This window comes from Pan paniscus, chromosome 9, assembly GCF_029289425.2.
Source record: "Pan paniscus chromosome 9, NHGRI_mPanPan1-v2.0_pri, whole genome shotgun sequence".
Taxonomy (NCBI): domain Eukaryota; kingdom Metazoa; phylum Chordata; class Mammalia; order Primates; family Hominidae; genus Pan; species Pan paniscus.
In genome coordinates this window covers 112,815,939-112,835,796 of record NC_073258.2, presented here as the reverse complement: position 1 = coordinate 112,835,796, position 19,858 = coordinate 112,815,939, and the positions used below count along the sequence as shown (strand labels likewise).

The following is a 19,858-nucleotide window of genomic DNA, read 5'->3' as shown; positions in this document are numbered from 1 at the left end:
GTGTGAATTCTCCAACTCTTCTTTTAATCCCATTTTAGAATTTAATATAGAGATCTCTGATTGGCAGGAACACTAGAAATAAATGTTCCATGGCCAGTAGTGCAAATGGGGGATTGTAGGTTTTGAAAAACCACCCTAAGCCATATTAAGGGGGTTGGAAGAACCATCAAAGCCTAAGGCATAGAAGAAAATTTGGGGTTAAGAAAGATGAAGAACAAAAAACAGCTTTATTGCTTATACATGACCAAGAAAAGGAAAACATGGCAAAAAAAAAAAAAAAAAAAAAGGCAAGATGTGTATTCCTTGTGAAAGAACAAGCCTGCTAACTTGGGAGGAAGGGAAGGTCAGGACCCAAATAGAGCCAATTTCCTGGAGATGGCCTGTTCTACTGGCACATTTTCCTGAGTCTGTGCTTAAAACCTTTCAGGTACTTTCAGGGCACAGAAACAATGCATGCTAAAACATATATGGCCAAAGCTCCTTCCAACAAAGATTTAACTTGCTCCAGGAACAAAATAATTGCTTTAGGTTAAGAGGTAGTAATTAGAGACTATTCCTCTCCCTTTAGACCCCCACTAATCCCAAAAATAAAAATACACACCATGGAACACTGACAATTGAGTACCAAAGTATTAAAATTTAAAATAAATATCCCAAAAGGTAGCACCTGCTCATAGTTAAGGGATAGTGCACCTCTGTCCAACCATGTATTTTAAGACCAAGCACTTTATTAGAAATCTGTCCCGTAAAGAGAACAAATTTAGCAGTTAGAACTAAAAATACCAACTCATGGAATGTCATCATAGTTGTATCTACTGCTGGTGTCTTATACTGTCATGCTACTGTGAAGTAATTCCGTATTACACATCAGGAAAGTAAGGCCAGGAAGGTGAACTTACCTGCTCTGGGCCTCCTCATAACCAATGAGTGGCAGAACCAAGACCGAAAGTCTGAGTTTTCAAGCTTTTTACTCAGCCCATTAAGTGACAACCAGGAAAAAATAATATGTCACTTGATCTTTCTTCCCACAGTGAAAAAATGCACTTGTGTTCTGCCAGCCTTCTTTCAGTGATATTTTGGTTTCTTAAGAATTAACATACTAAGGATCACAATATAGCAAAGGGAAATAATGTGGTCTCTGCTTGGTGCTTTAATCCAAAGGCAGACTGGAAGAAGTGGATATGTCCCTGAGAAGCCTGTTTCATTTTGGAAATAATTCAACTTAGTTTCAGGGAAAACCTAAACTTCATGAACAGATTTAGAAATGAACAAGACAACATTTAAATGGCAGTTGCTGCCCTGAATCCAGAGTACCATTAGACAACATGATTATTTCCTAATTCTTCCCCATTTGGTACAGGATTATCTATGACAACTGAAGAAATAATTTGAACACAAGTCCATTTAGGCAAATATACAGCAATGGAACTAGAAAACCATTTACTATCCAATTACCATGTTTAGGCGTATACTAAGTATAGCTATAGGCCCCATCCAGCAGGGAAATTTGCAAAAACTCTAGTCCCTTCTAATAAGTTGTCTATGGATGTTATCATGAAGGGAAAAGGTTTGTTCTTAGGCCCATGTCCTGATTAAGTAAACCGGACCACACCTGTGGGGTCAAAATATAGAAGGATCAAAGCACCAAGGCTAAAGACAATTTAGTTGTGACACCTGCTATATAAACAGAAAGCAATACAGTGTTGCCTTGTCATACCATCCTACATGGCATTAGTTCCAATCCACCTCTTGATCCCAGCCCTTGACTTCCCCAAATTCAATATTCCGATTGGTGTACCCAGGTCACTATTGGATCCAGCTTTCTGGGTCCTTTAATTTGCTGTATATGCACTCTACACTAAACGTAATTAATTGCAAAAAATAATCTCTTCAAGAAACCTTCATAACAAAATACCAGATTCCCTTTTAACAAGAAAAGGGGATCAAGCTTAACACCAAAATAGAAGACAAGACGTCTGTCAGAACATACAGATGGCACAAGACAGCTCTGACCTCAGGCCCTGTGCTGAACGAGAGTCACTGGCAAAACCACAAGGAGTAAGAACTGTAAATATCCACAGTCATGTGGAAAACAAAAGTGTTTCCCATTTAGTCATCCTCTGAGCTCTCAGCAGACCTTTCATCTGTAGCTACTTTCCAATTTGTGCGTTTGTTTGTCCTCTCCTGTATTTCATTGTTGGCTACAGAGGTATGGGCTTTTTTCTCTCTCTTTTTCCTTTTGGTTTTCTTAGTGTCTCTTTCCTCACTTTCCTCAGAACTGCTGGATGCTGAATCATCTGAATGTGAAGTGTTACTTTCTGCCTCTAAGAATAAAGCAGGTTTTTTGAGAGACTTTTTCCTGGATTTTTTCTTGCGCTTATGTGGTTGTTTCCTTTTCCTTGTACCAGAAGCCCCAGTTTCTTCTGAGAACTCACTCGAGGAATCTGCTGTTATATCTGTGGCTTCCTTTTTGCTTTTCTTCTGTTTTTTGTGTGACCTTTTTTTCTGCTTTTTTTTGTGGGATTTCTTTGACTTCTTGTGTTTGCGGGATTCATGGGTAGATGACTTTACCTGGGGAGATGTTTTCTTCCCGTTGGTAATATCTTGCTGATCACTACTAATAAGAAAAGTAAAAAATAGAAGCTTTTATGTAAAAAAAAAGCGTATTATTTTAATATTTTGCATTCTAGATTAAAAAATTGAGGTTAACATCTGAATTTTAAATAAGCACTTTAATGTATACTTTAACACTTCAATATTCTCATTGAGTTTTTGTTTCCTCATCTTTAAAATGAAGGTAAAAATTCTAAGCTGCCATACTGAGTTACTGTATGGAATACTATATATAAAAACCAAAATGCTTACAGACATGCCAAACATCAACCAGAGAATGGGAAAACAGGGATCACCTCCTAACTAAATCACCTATTGTTTCTCTAGCTACATTTTTGATGGCAAGTATATTCTTTGTAAAAGTTAGGAAATCAATTTATAATACAGATTTTGTACCATCTTAGTTTCTTTCAGTAAGCCTATTTTCCTTACCTGTCTGTTTCAAATTCTTCAGGGTATAACTCTTTATAACCACTGTGACCCCATCTGTAATATGACACATCACATGTATTGTTAAAGCAATGCATACATTTTTGGAAATTAAAGCAACATTAGAAAGACTTTGGAGTACATGCATACACAAACATAAACACAAAATAGAGATATGGTAGAACCAAGCCCCCATTATAGCTCAGTAACAGCTACATTTCCTGTACTGTACACTATCACTTCAGACATACAAGATTATTTTGTCCATTTGTAAGAGAACTTGCCATTGCTTTCCTTAAGAAACACTAACGAACTCTTACACTCTGCTCTTTAGCTATGAAGCACTTTTCCAAAAACACTTCATAATATCATGCTGTCTACATGGGGACAATTTTTTTTTTTTTTTTTTTTGAGATGGAGTCTCACTCTGTTGCCCAGGCTGGAGTGCAGTGGCATGATCTCAGCTCACTGCAACCTCCGCCTCCCGATTTCAAGTGATTCTCCTGCCTTAGCCTCCCGAGTAGCTGGGACTACAGGCACATGCTACCATGCCTGGCTAATTTTTGTATTTTTAGTAGAGATGGGGTTTCATTATGTTGGCCAGGCTGGTCTCAAACTCCTGACCTCATGATCTGCCCGCTTTGGCCTCCCAAAGTGCTGGGATTACAAGCATGAGCCACCGCGCCCAGCCTTATTATTATTTTTTTCTTTTTTTCTTGAGACAGAGTCTCACTCAGTTGCCAGGCTGGAGTGCAGTGGTGCAATCTCGGCTCAACTGCAACCTCCACCTCCTGGGTTCAAGCGATTCTTCTGCCTCAGCCTCCCGAGTAGCTGGGACTACAGGCGCATGCCACCACGCCCGGCTAATTTTTGTATTTTTAGTAGAGCTGGGGTTTCACCATGTTGGCTAGGATGGTCTCAATCTCTTGACCTCGTGATCCGCCTGCCTCGGCCTCCCAAAGTACTGGGATTACAGGCATGAGCCACAGCACCTGGCCTATTTTTTTTAAATAACAACTTTATTGAAGTATAATTCACATATCATGGCATTCAAAGTGTAGTGCCTCCAGCCCAGGGCAATCACTAATCTACCTTCTGTCTCTATGGAATTGCCTACCACATAAATGGAATCATACAGTTATGTATGGACATAGTACATAAATAGAATCATACAATATGCGGTCTTTCGTGACTTGGCTTCTTCCTTCTCACTTAGCATGATGTTTTCAAGGTTTATCCACGTTGTAACATGTATCTGTACTTCATTTCTTTTACTGCCAAATAATATTCCATTGTATGGATATATCACATTTTGTTTACCCATTCATCAGTTGACAGACATTTGGATTACTTGGCCATTATTTTTTGGGGCCATTATTAATAATGCTGGTATGAACTTTTGTACACAAGTTTTTTGTGGGGACAATTAATTTTGATAAGTACACGTTCTCAGGCCAAATATTAATGCTCACAGGAATTAATCACAAACCTGTCTGGCATGTTTGCTTCATAATCATAGAACTTTTTATTCCAGGATTTAGCCTTAAGAAAATCATCTTCCAGTGTCCCAGAAATTTCATTCTTTGGCCTCCAATAGTCTCTTTGACTTTCTTCATCAAAACCATCACTGCGCATCCGGCTAAAAGAGAAAGCAGAAGAACTTTTAGATGTAAAAGCAATCTGTGAGTTTACTTTATGGAACATCATGCACAAAACTCATGGAACAAGCTGAGGGGGAAGGAAACAACATGATACTGTTTAAAAAAAAAAAAAAAAGGCAAAGACATTATCTGCTCCTCTCTATACATTTGTGAAGTCCAGTGGAAGAAATGTGACCAGGCCTAGTGCAGTGGCTCATGCCTGTAATCCCAGCACTTCATCTGTTCCGCTGTACATTTGTAAAGTCCAGTGGAAAAAAATCTGACCAGGCCAGGTGCAGTGGCTCATGCCTGTAATCCCAGCACTTTGGGAGGCCAGGACGAGTGGATCACTTGGGGTCAGGAGTTCAAGACCAGCCTGGGGGACATGGTGAAACCCTGTCTCTGCTAAAAATACAAAAAAAGTAGTTAGGTGTGGTGGCACACGCCTATAGTCCCAGCTACTTGGGAGGCTGAGGCAGGAAAATTGCCTGAACCCGGGGAGGCAGAGGTTGCAGTGAGCCCAGATCATGCCATTGTACTCCAGCCTGGGCAACAGAGTGAGACTCCGTCTCAGGAAAAAAAAAAAAAAGAAAAAAAGAAAAAAATCTGACCATTAGTACCCATCCTATTGCAAAGCATAGAGAGATGAAATCAACTCTGGACTGTGTCATGTGATAGTTCACTCGCTGATTCTCAACTAGGAGGGCATGCAAAGAGGGAAGCAGAACATAATCATAGCAAGGGACACTTCAAACTACCCTAGAGATTCTGAAATACACTTCCCTCTGTGCAAACCAGCAACTTACTATAGAGAGGTCCCAATAACAGTGGGAACAAGGTCTAACCCATGGGAATACTGGAGTAGGAAAAAAGTTGAGAACCACTGATCCAGCTTCTGTTTACCATTTCTACTAACTAGCCAGTAAGCTGCTAATCGGTTATCAAAAATTTTTAAGGGGCCAGGTCCAGTGGCTCACGCCTGTAATCCCAGCACTTTGGGAGGCCAAGGTGGGTGGATCACTTTGAGCTCAGGAGTTCAAGACCAGCCTGGCCAACATGGTGAAACTCTGTCTCTACTAAAAATACAAAAATTAGCCAGGCGTGGTGGCAGGTGCCTGTAATCCCAGCTGACTGGGAGGCTGAGGCAGAAGAATTGCCTGAATCCAGGAGGCGGAGGCTGCAGTGAGCCAAGACCACACCATTGCACTCCAGCCTGGGTAACAAAAGTGAAACTCTGTCTCAAAAAAAAAAATTGTAAGGGCCTCCTATGTACCAGGTACTGGTCTAGCTGGCAGGAATATAGCAGCAAATGAGAAAATCACAAGCCCTGCTCCTAAAGAGTTTAAGTATTTCTTATATATGTAGCTCTTACACTTACAAGCATGTAAGGATTTTCCCAATTATTCAAGCATTCCTAGGCCTCTCCACAAGGAAGATAACTAAGCCTGCATAATCCTTCATATTTACACTCAAGCTATTAAGGTAATGTGAAAAGGCTGTTGATCTGGTGAAGAGGGTGAATAGACAGGGTGAAGAAAAGTCTGAGGCCAGGCAAGTGGTTCATGCTTATAATCCCAACACTGGGAGGTTGAGGTGGGAGGACTGCGTGAGCCCAGGATTCTATACCAGCCTGGGGAACACAGCAAGACACCACCTCTACAAAAAAAAAATAGCTAGGCACAGTGGCATGCACCTGCAGTTCCAGCTACAAAAAGAAAAGCCTGAAAGAATGAAAGATTAATAGAGAATAGAATGACTGATCAGCTTAGTGACAAGATTCCAGTAGAAAATCTTCAGTTAAAAGCTATCAGGTAAGGTTAGAATCCACAGAACCCTACACATTCATAATTGTTCAGGTAGAATTTTTAAACTCTCCATTGTAAATAAGTACAAAGAGCAGGGCCATATGCACCACAGCCATTATCTTTATGCCTGGGTCTAGATTTACGAAAGAAGGAAGGCTTAAGGACTCACAGAACTGAATTTATCCTTAATATACCAAAGTATTTTTAAACAAAAGTTGATGATTCTGAAAAAGATGAGAATTATTTTAGTTCTCAGAGCTGCAACTTCACCTTGAACTGCTGGGTAGCATTTTCCTTTTGGTCCCCCGGTAAGCATCTTCCATCTGTTTTTCCAGTTCTCTTATTTTCCACATATCTGATTCCTCCTGAATCTAGAATTTTTAAAAAGGAAATAAAAATAAGTTACTAAAAATAACTTTACATTACAGAAAAGTAACTAACTGGCCGGGCGCAGTGGCTCACACCTGTAATCCCAGCACTTTGGGAGGCCAAAGCAGGCAGATCATGAGGTCAAGAGTTTGACACCGGCCTGACCAACATGGTGAAACCCCGTCTCTAATAAAAATACAAAAATTAGCCAGGCGTGGTAGCATGCACCTGCAATCCCAGCTACTCAGGAGGCTGAGGTAGGAGAATCGCTCGAACCCTGGAGGCAGAGGTTGCAGTGAGCCGAAATTGCACCACTGCACTCCAGCCTGGGCGATGGAGTGAGACTCTGTATCAACAAAGAAAAAAAAAAAAAAAAAGCAACTAACTGAAAATACAATCTGACTAATTATTGGGCTACAGACTGGGCTATGATCAGGAACCTGGAAAACAAATTGGTTTCTCTAGAAAGTGGCTGAACAGTCCAATCCAGTAAATCTCAAATATGTGGAATTCTTCCCCAATAGAATTTTTAAACCCCTGCACAGACAAACATCACCTTATCAATCTTGCAATTATGCTGCGATTAGCAAATGATAATGCCACATTTCCAAAATGCAATATGATTTTAATTATATCATCTCAATTGAATCTTAAGCAATCTCATGAGGAAAATATAGCAGCTACCATTATTACATTTTACTGTAAAGAAACAAAAGCTCAGAGATTTTAACGAAGTCAAAAAACTAGTAAGGACAGGTTTTTAAACTCCCTAAGCTAAATCTCTTCTGGTAATATTATAATTTTTGTCAAAAATAAAATAAAATAAAATAATCAGTATGGCTGCTAGGGAATTTCTTGAAAAGCAGAATGTGATTACCCAAAGAACAAGAACACATTTTATTTCTAAGTCTTCCTGCATAATTTCATTAGATCTGTGCTAGATTTATCTTTTTCTAGCTACCATTTTAAATCTAAGCTTACTATATAACTAGGGGCAGGTTAACATAATTGCATAGGCAGCTTGGGTAACAGTTTTACCCTCGCCCATAATTTTAAAAATCAGGTGATATGATAATAATAATATGATCAAACCAAAAGTAGTACAGTTTACTGAAGAAAACTAAACCAGGGGCCTTGGCCCTCTTTTCATTATATGTGCTCTCCTAGGTGACCTCATCTACTCTCATGACCTCTTATCATCAACCTATACATCAATAATCCCGAAACCTTTATGTCCAGCCCCAACTTTTCTCCTCTACTCCAAGTCTGAATTTTCAACTGCTTGGACATCCTATAAGCACCTCACCATCAACATGTTGAAAACCAAACTAATTACCTTTGCTATCATAATTGTCCCATTTTTTGTTCTTTATCTCAATTAACAGAATCGTCATCATCTACCCAGTCACATAGGTGGTTACACAGTTGACCTTGAACAACAGGAATCTCAACTGTGCAGGTCCACTTATCCTCATATTTTCTTCCACCTCTGCCACCTGTAAGATAGCAAAACAAGTCCCTCTTCTTCCTCCTCAGCCTACTCAATGTGATTTTCTTAATGAAATGTTGTTTTCTCTAGCTACTTTACTATAAGAATACAGTATATAATACATGTAACATAAAAAATATGTGTTAATCCACTGTTTATGGTATCGCTATGGCTTTCAGTCAGTAGTAGGCTATTGGCACTTACATTTTGAGGGAGTAAAAAGTTATACATGGATTTTCAACTATGCAGGGGGTTGATGCCCCTAGCCCCTGCATTGTTCAAGGGTCAACTGAATTAGATTCCATTCTTATCATTATAATCTAATTAGCCACCAACTTCTTTGGATTCTATCTCCTAAATTCCTCTTCTTCATCCCTGCTGTCACTAATTTCATGCGAACCCTCATCATCTCTCACCTGTAATACTGCAATTGCCTCCTAATTACTCTCCCTTCTGTATCTCCCCATCTGATTCATTCCCTACCCAGCTGACAAACCATCTTTCTAAAATATAACTATGATCATGCCACACCCTGTTTAAAAACATTTGATGGCTTCTTTATTGCCTAGAGGAAGAAGTCTCAGCTCCAAACATCACAATCCAACTCTAAACCACTGAGGCCTTATTTTCTGCCACTATCCCCTACCTTCCCTGCTTTCTGGATAAATTTCTTGCCATGCCCCAAGTGATTAATGCTCTTTCTCGTTGCCATATTAATGCATGATGCTGTCTATCCAGAATGATCTTTCATACCTGGTAAACATATACCTATTCAAGAACCAGTTCAAAGATCAGCAGCTCAAATACCACTAATTCTGTAAAATCTTTTCTAATTCCCCAGTGTAGATTTTATTATTTCCTCCTTAGTGCTCCAAAGCACTTTGCAAATATCTCTGTTACACAGTACTTATCAAACTGTATTATAATTATCTATTTTATTCATCATTTTATTTCCCACTGTGTACGGAAGCTTCCAAAAACTAGATGACAAGAATATTCTTTGTATCTCCCAGTTGTGCCAAAATAATGCTTGGCACACTGCTTGCCTTCAGTAAGCGTTGAGGAGTAACTAGGTTGTACCTCCCACCTTATTGTGAGCATCTGTGTGCCGGATGACATTCCTCAGGAGGACCTTCCCCAGTGGAATCCGTGACATTCTTCAATCTGAAATGAATCAACAAATAACGTTTAGTAATAATTTCTGTTATTACTTTATCTTTTCTTGAAGTTTTATAAAGAAGCATGAGGTACAGGAAAGATCACTGAACTAGAAGTCAGAGATTCTAAAGAATAGTTTTCCCTTTACCATTAAAAGAGGGAAATGCCTAAACACACTAATGTGAGATGAAAGGAGATAATGTACATTAAAGTACTTTGAAAATGCACAAGACTACATAAAATTAAGTGCTTTCATGAGCACCATTTTATTTAATCCTCATAATAACTATTTTTTATATGAGGCAAGTATCTCCATCCCTATTTTGTAGATGAAGTTCCCTTAAAGCTGTAACGTCCCAAGCCACATAGTCCCAGGCAAATGATGTATGTCACTGTCTAGATTAAAAATTAAACCTCCAATCCCAATACAGTTTGCACTGAAGCAAATACGTAGATTTGAGAGTGTCAGGAACCACAGGTGTCAACAGTAACAGAAACTGATGACTCAAAACATCAAATGCAAAGATGTCCTAAATTTCTCCATTTGGGGGCATTTTATTTCCTACTTGGTACGGAAGCTTCCAAAAACTAGATGACAAGAATATTTTCGTGTGTAGCTAGCAGGAGCTTTGTGCAACCACCCCAACGCTCACTCACCCCTTGATCCTGAGGAAATCAGGCATCTTGTTAGTGAGACGAAGAACCACTCCATTACAAGATCTCCTCCGACCCAGGAAGCCAAGGAGTCAGGGCTCAAAGGCAGCTCTGCAGCTTCACCCGAGTCCTTCGTGAAAACGCAGCCTTCCCACTGGTTACTCTGCCCTCACCTGTGGCCCAGGCCACTGCCGCGTTTCCCCCAGCCCAGACCGACAGGCAGATCTCTCTCCCGGACTGAGGCCGGAGGCTGAGCCGGGGCGGAATTCGGACAGCCCGGTTGACCTGGGCATTCCCCGCTCACGCTCCTCTAGGACGAACCCCGGGGGTAAGTTTCACTCCCCAGAAAGGCTGGGAACGCTTTGGATGGCTACGGCCTTCGGTTGGGCCCCAGAAAGTATCTAGGGAGCCTGAAGCGGCGGTTGAGGTTTCCAAGTGGAAGACAGAGAAAATATCCCCATCTTTGTCACCGGGATCCCTGTTCCCCAGCGGCCTCGGAGCTCCCGGTAACCTTCCCTCCAAACGCCCTCCCCACACAAATACACACAAACACACCCATACCGTGCGCCGCAGCCTCGCGTGGCGGGGTTAGCGGGGAAGAAGTGGTTTGGGAGAAAAAGGAGGAGACTTCCTTTTCAGGCCGGAAGTCGTGCTCCTGAGAAATCGTCCCACCAACAGGCAGCCCAGAGACTCCCACAAGGGAGGGTTTTCAGGACACTCCAGAGGTTGACGGGTGCAGAAGGAAGGCGGGCGCTTTCCTGGAAGAGAAGTAGGTCAGGCCCAACTGAAAAGCAAGCCTGGCACCAGAAGGGGGACATTCCGGAACTAGATATGAAGAGACTTTTCTCCCTGAAGTTCCCCGGACCCAATTAGATGTTGTACCCAGGCTGGTTACCCTGGTAACAGGCGTCGCGGTTTGTCAAGGAACTGAGAGAAGAGGTGGATTTGCCAACCTATAGAATGATTACCCGTTAGAACTGAGAGAAGAGGTGGGTTTGCAGACCTATGGAATTATTACCCGTTAGTTAAGTTTCCCGTTTAGCGTAACCCTTACACAGTAATTGAAGAATCTAAACCTCTTTTCCTCATTCTAAAGATGCTGTGGGACACCTCTCCAATGGGAGAAGAGGCTAAGGAGATTTATCTGAAGACGTAGAGAAGTGTCCCAGCCTCTCTATTAGCTTACTTAATCTCGCAATAATCCTATGGTAGAGATATTATCGTCTTCATTTTGAACAGAACATTAATTGCTCAAGGTCACAGAGCTAGTGAGAGATAGAACTAAGACCGGAATCTAGGCATTCTGGCTCACAAGTCCATGCTTTGAAATACTAAACTATACTGAGGATTAAGGAAGTCTTATGTGGCCCTCACCCCACACCACACCTCTGGCAATGTCAGAAGTGGGGAGCCACCAGTCAGGTGTTGGAACAAGAAGATCAGGAAACCCAGACTTAAAATGATTACTCTGACTTGTCAGGGTCCAAGTAGAAGTAAGGCCTTATCTGAGAGGACAATGTGAGAATTTAGAAAGAGGTACTAGATAATTAAAGAATAAGGAAAACATAAAGTGGTGCTGATCCACAACCTTTTAGACACAAATGCTGTCCTAACTTCACCAAAACAATTCCTGACCCATTCCACCTCCCCAAAGCAGAAATGAATCAATAATTACACAGACAGTTTTCTTCCTGAAGTCGTGTTTTTCCACAGGCTTAAGAAAATTATTCACCACTCATCAGTCATGGAGACATCCTCAAAAGGTCTGCTTACCCAAGTTACTCAGTTTTGGAACCTCCTAGATGATCTAGCTGAAAGTGACCCTGAGGGCTATGAGAAGTTTATTCAGCAGCAGCTGAAAGAAGGGAAACAGCTCTGTGCTGCCCCAGAACCACAGCTTTGTCTACAGACCAGGATTCTGGTATGTCGAGTTGGTGCCAGGGATGGGGAGGTCTAGAATGAAATGATCCCAGAATAACCAGAGAATACTTTACACTTAGGTATTGCTATTTTTGTTTTGTTTTGTTTTGTTTTGTTTTTGAGACAGAGTCTTGCCTTGTCACCCAGGCTGGAGTGCAATGGTGTGGTCTTGGCTCGCTGCAACCTCTGCCTCCCGGGTTTAAGCGATTCTCCTGCCTCAGCCTCCCAAGTAGCTGGGATTACAGGTGTGTACTACCATGCCCGGCTAATTTTTGTATTATTAGTAGAGGCGGGGTTTCACCATGTTGGCCAGGCTGGTCTTGAACTCCTGACTTCAGGTGATCCACCTGACTCAGCCTCCCAAAGTGCTGGGATTACAGGCATGAGCCACGGCGCCTGGCAGACTTTTTTTTTTTTTTTTTTTTTTTTTTTGAGATAGGGTCTTGCTGGCTCTGTCGCTCAAGCTGGAGTGCAGTGGCACAATCACAGCTCACAATCACAGCTCATTGCAGCCCAAGCGATCCTCCCACCTCAGCCTCCCAAGCAGCTGGGATCACAGGTGGGCATCACCACACCCGGCTAATTTTTAAATGATTTTTGTAGAGACAGGGTCTCCCTGTGTTTCACAGGCTAATCTGGAACTCCTAGGCCTCAAGCAACCCTCCTACCTCAGCCTCTCAAAGTACTAGGGTAACATACGTGAGCCACCACCCCGGTCTGGATTCCTAATTAAAAGCCAGCAACCTTGGGGAAATCAAATAACAACAGTATAATCAAACGCAGTTTTAATACATGAAATGACTTACTTGGAGCCTAAAATTCTTTCATTCCTGTGGTGAGTGGCTTTTAGGATATTATTTTTTAAATGTTTTTGTTTTTGTTTTTTTTTGAGATGGAGTTTCACTCTCGTCACCCGGGCAGGAGTGCAATGGCACAATCTTGGCTCACTGCAACCTCTGCCTCCTGGGTTCAAGCGATTCTCCGGCCTCAGCCTCCCGAGTAGCTGGGATTACAGGTATCCACCACCACACCTGGCTAATTTTTGTATTTTTAGTAGAAACGGAGTTTCACCATGTTGGCCAGGCTGGTCTCAAATTCCTGACCTCAGGTGATCCGGCCGCCTTGGACCCCCAAAGTGCTCGGATTACAGGCGTGAGCCACCATGCCTGGCCTTAAATGGTTTTAAACTAGGTTTTGAGATGTGCAAAATTATTTGCTTTCCAGAAACCAAAAGAAAAAATACTTTTTATCAACCTGTGTCAGTGGACAAGGATCCCAGCTCCCCAATCAACCACTCATCCAGTACCTCTAACTGTTGGCAAACCAGAAGATACAACTGAGATATCAGGTACAAATAATTGAGAGAAAGCACATTGTAAAAATTTTATTAGGAATGGACAAGATCTTACTTGGTTGAGAGCATTTCAAGTAAAATTCTTTATTTGTTGATAATATAATTACAATTAGTGTATCTTTATCCAAATTTAATACTGTTTAACTTTTGTAATAAGATGAGCTGTTTTAATCCATGCAAAAGTGCCAAGAAATGTCATAATTGCTGTAGCACTACTGTGATTACCTCTGAAAAATACAGGAATATTCTCTAGCTTTATCAGGAATATGGTTTAATATATTGCCTGACAGTATCATTAGTGCAACAATTTGTCTTCATTTCATACCCTTTCAATTACACACACAGATGCTTACACAGTCATTGATGTTGCCTACAATCCTGATGTTCTTCATGCAGCAGAAAAGGACCAAGTGAAAAAAAATCAGTTAATTCAGATGGCCATGAAATGCATTGAGGAGAAATTCCAGTTCACCCTCTCACACTCTTACCATATTACCAAATTTAGAATAAAAGGAAGCATTCAAAGAATGAAACAAAATCTGATGGGAATCCAAACTGATTCCATAGATTTAAGAGAAAAAATGAGAAGGGGTAAGTTGATGATTGTAAATGGAAAATTAAACTGCTTTAAGATGTTTTTGGATCCTGTATACATTTTGCAAACTAGAAATCTCTATTTTAAAAGGTGAAAAACTTAAGATAGAAAAATGCAAATATTAAATATTAGAAATATCATATCATTGATTTTTAAATCCTGAAAAATTTTCAATCAAATTCTTTGGTTTAAGATTCTTTTGGCTTGATTCCCAAACTAATTTAACTGCAGCTTTATCTACCATCTCTACTAACACCACATATATTACAGCTCATAGTATTTTATGTTGTAGATTTATTTTTTATCTCCCCTCCACCCTTTTTTTCATAAAGAACTAACTCTTGGACAGATACGAAGCAGTACTATGAGCAATCCAGATCACTTTCCTCAACTGTTACTGCCAAAAGACCAAGTTTCAGGCAAAGCAGTGTGTCTGATAGAAGAGATTTCCAGTACTGAAATCCAGGTGGAGATGAAGATGCCAGCCTATGAACTAAAAATTGTGCATGATCACAGTGAGAAACCTCTGAAAATTGAGTTGAAAGTTGAATTACCTGGTATTAATTCTGTCTCTCTCTGTGACCTTAGTGTTTCTGAGGTAAGTTGAATAGATAACACTGTAAATTTGTATTGGCCAGCATTCACTAACATATATTATGCCACAGTAACAAACTACATAATTTCAGGGGCTTACAATGATTTGCTCAGGTTACCCGGTGAAGGAGCAATTCCCTTCTGAGATGTGCCATTCACATCTCAGCAAAGGGAAAATAGAAATGATCAAACCATGCAGTGGATCGTAATACTTCTACTCAGACATGACACTTCATGATATCACTTCTACTCACGCTCCACTGGCCAAAGTAAGTCACAAGGCCAGTTCTACATCAGTAGGACTGAGAAGTGTATTCTCACAGTCACAGGAAGTCATATGGCAGGGTAAATGTACTATCCTCTTACAGAAGAGCAAATAGTTAGAGTCAGTCCTACAGTCTACCAGTCTACACTCTTGGTTGCAAATATTTGCTTCTTTCTGGAAGGAAAACACCTCCAATCCCAGTATCAGACTCCAAAGGACAGAATTTTGCTTTCTCTTCCTCTTGAACCATGGACTAAGACATGTAAAAAAAGTTATGTACTCCCTCAGTCCCATCTGTCATGCAATGTGGAATGGGGAGAAGATAACCGTAATTAACCATCTCAATTCAGAAATGGGAAAAATAAGAGGCACACTGCAGTTACTGGTGCACAGCAATTCTGAAATCCTAGTAGGCAGACATTGTGAGGGCTCCTTTTCTGGAGGTAGAGGATGTTCTTAGTTAGGTTCCTTGAGAAAGTTCTGTAATTACCTAGCTCCCCAGTTCCATTTTTTTCCACGACCTTTAGCTTCAGTCTTCAGGAAGATGTTTTCTTTTTTTTTCCCTTTCCCACTATCCACCTTGGCCACATCTGAAGAGTATTGGAGAATGTGCCATTCTTATATGCTAAGTAGCCTCTTCAGCCTGGTTCCTGCTCATGGAATCTGGGGGCTCAAAGGATTGTTTTAAATTTTGAAGGCAGTTTCTTTTAGTCCAGGCTGGTAGCATTTTGATTCCAGTCAGTGATACCCATAATTCCTTTTTAGACATTGCCCATATTTCAAGACTTACCTGTCTCTTTAGACTTAATTGCTGTCATTTTAGCCAAATGTAAGGATTTACTGAAGTCCACCTTAATACAGTCAGAGGTTTTGGCTGGGTACGGTGACTCATGCCTGTAATCCTAGGACTTTGGGAGGCCGAGGGGGGGTGGATTGCCTGAGCTCAGGGGTTCGAGACCAGCCTGGGCAACATGGTGAAACCCTATCTCTACTAAAATACAAAAAAAACATTAGCCGGGCGTGGTGGTGGGAGCCTGTAGTCCCAGCTATTCAGGAGGCTGAGGCAGGAGAACTGCTTGAACCCGGGAGGCGGAAGTTGCAGTGAGCCAAGATCGAGCCACTGCACTCCAGCCTGGGCAACAGAGCGAGACTCTGGCTCCCCTCAAAAAAAAAAACAAAAAAATTCAGAGGTTTTAACAAAGAGCATAAAGATTTAATCTTTGCCTCTATATTGCCTTAATCAGCTTGGTTGATAAAAGTAATTTCTCAATTTTATCCCTTACTTGCTGAAAATAAAAATTAGTTCCACTTTTCAGTCATTGAGTCTTGGAATCTTGGGGCTCTATAAAGTCCTTTTTATTTATTTATTTATTTATTTTGAGACAGTCTCACTCTATTGCCCAGGCTGGAGTGCAGTGGCACCATCTCAGCTTACTGCAACCTCTGCCTCCCAGGTTAAAGCGATTCTCCTGCCTCAGCCTCCTGAGTAGCTGGGATTACAGGCATGTGCCACCAAGCCTGGCTAATTTTTCTATTTTTAGTAGAGACGGGGTTTTGCCATGTTGCCCAGGTTAGTCTCGAACTCCTGGCCTCAAGTGATCCACCTGCCCTCAGCCTCCCAAAGTGCTGGGATTACAGGTGTGAGCCACCGCACTCAGCCAATTCCCTTTTAATTTGACTTGCAAAATGGTCCATTCTAAGCTCATCTTTCTTGTAATACCCTGTTAAATGTAGTGAACAGAACCAACACATTACCATCTATTTTCCCACTTCTTCACCTAAAGCCACAAATCAACTAGGCACAGAGTATTTATCATCCAAATTACTGTGATAGTTTCACTAAAGGCTTCATCATTATGAAACATGGATCACTACCTTTCCAGGCTCCAATAAGTTTCCTTGCTGTTTGCTGGTCAGCCACATAATTTAGGATGGCAACACTCTACTGTGGTACTGTATCAGTTAACATGTGATGTAGTGAGCAGCAGTAACCACCTTAAAATCTAAGGGATTTACAACAGTAATTTTTTGCTCATTCCAAGTCACATGGCAACAAATGGGATCTTTTTATGGCAAAGGAGTGAATAACTGGGAACAATAAGTTAGTATCGCAAATTTTAAGCAGGAAATAAATCTCTTGGTTTATTATTCTTAGGATGATTTATTGATTGAAGTATCTGAGAAGTACAGATTACATCTGAATCTTCCAAAACTTATTGATACTGAAATGACCACAGCAAAATTTATCAAAGAAAAATCCACGCTAATCATCACAATGCCTTTGGTGTAAAAGAAGAGCATCATATGTTTTGGGTTTTCAGTGCTAAAGTCATGTGAATTAAAGGACCTTCATTTTGGCTAAAGAGGTAGTAGTTTATCTTAAACACCAATTCCATTATTTTCTAAGTTCATTTTGACTGAGATTTTCTCTTCGCCTGTTATGTCAAATATATATGTGTGTATATATATATATATATATATTTTTTTTTTTTTTTTTTTTTTTTGAGACGGAGTTTCACTCTTGTTGCCCAGGCTGGAGTGCAGTGGCACGATCTCAGCTCACTGCAACCTCCGCCTCACGGGCTCAAGCGATTCTGCCTCAGCCTCCCGAGTAGCTGGGATTACAGGCATGCACCACCACGCCCGGCTATTTTTTTGTATTTTTAGTAGAGACGGGGTTTCACCATGTTGACTAGGCTGGTCTTGGACTCCTGACCTCAGGTGATCCACCTGCCTCGGACTCCCAAAGTGCTGGGATTACAGGCATGAGACACCATGCCTGGCCATGTCTTATATTTTTTAACTCACTTCTTCTCAAATAAACATCAACCAGAATTAAAAACTATTGCTATGACACACTTGTTTTAAAAATATCTTAAGTAACTTATAATTTGGGAAAATTCTAATTGTTTCCAAGTAACAAGTGAGAACTCTTGGTTTACTGCTTGAAAAAGTCTCTAGTAAATTTTTCTATCAGGAAGAAATTCCAGACTGTGCAAGAAGTTTTTTATTATCAGGATGGGCCATATCAGTGAGTCTCCTCCAACAATAAAAATACAGGGTCAAATATAATATTCAAGCCTATTTAACCTCTGTACTTCATTGAGACTGAGTCTCGCTGTGTTGCCCAGGCTGGAGTGCAGTGGCACAATCTCGGCTCACTGCAACCTTCGCCTCCCAGGTTCAAGCGATCCTCCTGTCTCATCCTCCTTAGTAGCTGGGATCACAGGCATGTGCCACCACGCCTGGCTAGTTTTTGCATTTTTAGTAGAGAAAGGGTTTCACCATGTTGGCCAGGCTGGTCTTGAACTCCTGACCTCAAGTGATCCATCTGCCTCAGCCTCGCAAAGTGCTGGGATTACAGACGTGAGCCATGGCACTCAGCCCCTAACCTCTGTACTTCAGTTAAACAACTCTGCCAGGAGACCCAGCTACCCAGCCAGACATTTTAGTATCATATATAGACTTGTCAATAGATTGGATACAATGACATAGTAACAGCAAACAAAATATATCTTTTTTTTTTTTTTTTTGAGACAGAATCTTGCTTTGTTGCCCAAGCTGGAATGCAGTGGCGCAATCTCAGCTCACTGAAACCTCCACCTCCTGGGTTCAAGCGTTTCTCCTGCCTCAGCCTCCCGAGTAGCTGGGATTACAGGCGCCCGCAACCGCCCCTAGCTAATTTTTGTATACTTAGTAAAGACAGGGTTTCTCCATGTTGGCCAGGCTGGTTTCGAACTGACCTCAGGTGATCCGCCTGCCTTGGCCTCCCAAAGTGCTGACATTACAGGCGTAAGCCACCACGCCCGGCCTGCAAAATATATCTCATATTTGAACAAAAAAAGTAGTTGACATTGGGACAAGTGCTTTTCCCCTAAAGAAATGATCAGAAGTACAAAAGTGATGTACATTCATCTCTTCTAAGCTCTGAAATACAAAGGTACCAACTATCCAATTTATACATCAAGTAAGCTATATGCAGACTTTAAACATCCCTTAATTATCTTTTCTAGATACAAGTTTCCTTTAATTATCCTTGTAATAAAGTTTCTAGTTCAACATGCAGGCCAAAGTTCTTACTACTTTTAAAACTTTTTAACTATAGAAACTAATGTTGTGTAACAGAAATAACTGATACATGACATTTAAAAGCAAATATAATTTTTTTTTTTTTTGACAGAGTCTCGCTCGGTCACCCAGGCTGGAGTGCAGTGGCGCGATCTTGGCTCACTGCAACCTCTGCCCCCTACCCCTGCCCCATCCGAGGTTCAAGTGATTCTCCTGCCTCAGCCTCCCCAGTAGCTGGGATTACAGGCGACTGCCACCACACCCAGCTAAATTTTGCATTTTCAGTAGAGACTGGGTCTCATCATGTTGGCCAGGCTGGTCTTAAACTCCTGACCTCAAGTGATCTGCCCGCCTCGGCCTCCCAACATGTTGGGATTACAGGCATGAGCCACTGGGCCTAGCCTAAAAGCAAATATAATTTTCTTAAGCCTGGTCTGGATTTTTGTTTTTTTTTTTCCTTGCCTCAAATCTCCTTTTTGAAGGCCTGGCCTGGATTTAAATTCTACTAGCAACAGGATAATTTATCTCCTGAAAAATTTCTGGAACTGTATCATGTCCTAAAATTAACAAACCTATTCTCACCCCTCAAAAAAACTGAGTGCCTTCACCTTATCTTTACTCCTACAAAATCACTACCAAAATGTATTTCCTAAAAACTCCTAACCACATAGAATTGAATCTCTACCCTTGCACTCAGCACTTAGATGCTATTTTCATCAGTATCTGTTTGTATACTCATTAAAATGCACATCAAGACCTAATATACTTAAAGTGGTAAAATTTACATTCTAGTTATTTTCCAAAATATTCTCACTCATTTTGTATTAATAAAAACAGCTCTATCTTCCCCTCCCTACAAAAAACAAAATGGGGCCCAGTAAGGGCATTAACTAATAATGAACTAT

At 40.9% G+C, this 19,858-nt stretch overlaps 2 protein-coding genes across 6 annotated transcripts in view; one reads left to right on the top strand and one right to left on the bottom strand.

The window, feature by feature from the left end:
• Positions 1–208: 208 nt before the first annotated feature.
• On the bottom strand, positions 209–11,061 carry NKAPD1 (NKAP domain containing 1). 4 transcript variants are annotated; one of them, XM_003805452.6, is made up of 6 exons: positions 10,719–11,061; positions 9,433–9,509; positions 6,758–6,858; positions 4,532–4,681; positions 3,046–3,099; positions 209–2,617 (listed from the first exon to the last, which is right to left on the bottom strand). In XM_003805452.6, the coding sequence occupies exons 2-6, from the start codon at positions 9,499–9,501 to the stop codon at positions 2,110–2,112; spliced, it is 882 nt and encodes a 293-aa protein (XP_003805500.2). In that variant the 5' UTR covers positions 9,502–9,509; positions 10,719–11,061; the 3' UTR covers positions 209–2,109. The 4 variants fall into 4 exon arrangements, with proteins under 4 accessions (XP_003805500.2, XP_008969668.2, XP_003805499.2 ...); XM_008971420.5 differs by having other exon boundaries at positions 209–2,614; positions 10,719–10,848; XM_003805451.6 differs by having other exon boundaries at positions 10,161–10,809.
• PIH1D2 (PIH1 domain containing 2) overlaps positions 10,807–19,858 on the top strand; it is a 22,891-nt gene continuing 13,839 nt past the window's right edge. The window contains exons 1-6 of one of the 2 annotated variants that reach the window (XM_008971373.4): positions 10,807–11,146; positions 11,871–12,078; positions 13,302–13,425; positions 13,777–14,022; positions 14,359–14,624; positions 17,041–17,248. In XM_008971373.4, coding sequence (XP_008969621.1) covers positions 11,902–12,078; positions 13,302–13,425; positions 13,777–14,022; positions 14,359–14,624; positions 17,041–17,175 — 948 coding nt within the window. In that variant the 5' untranslated portion in view covers positions 10,807–11,146; positions 11,871–11,901 and the 3' untranslated portion in view covers positions 17,176–17,248. Of the gene's footprint in view, positions 11,147–11,870; positions 12,079–13,301; positions 13,426–13,776; positions 14,023–14,358; positions 14,625–17,040; positions 17,249–19,858 lie in introns of those variants that run through there. The other variant, XM_034933674.3, reaches the window with a different exon arrangement.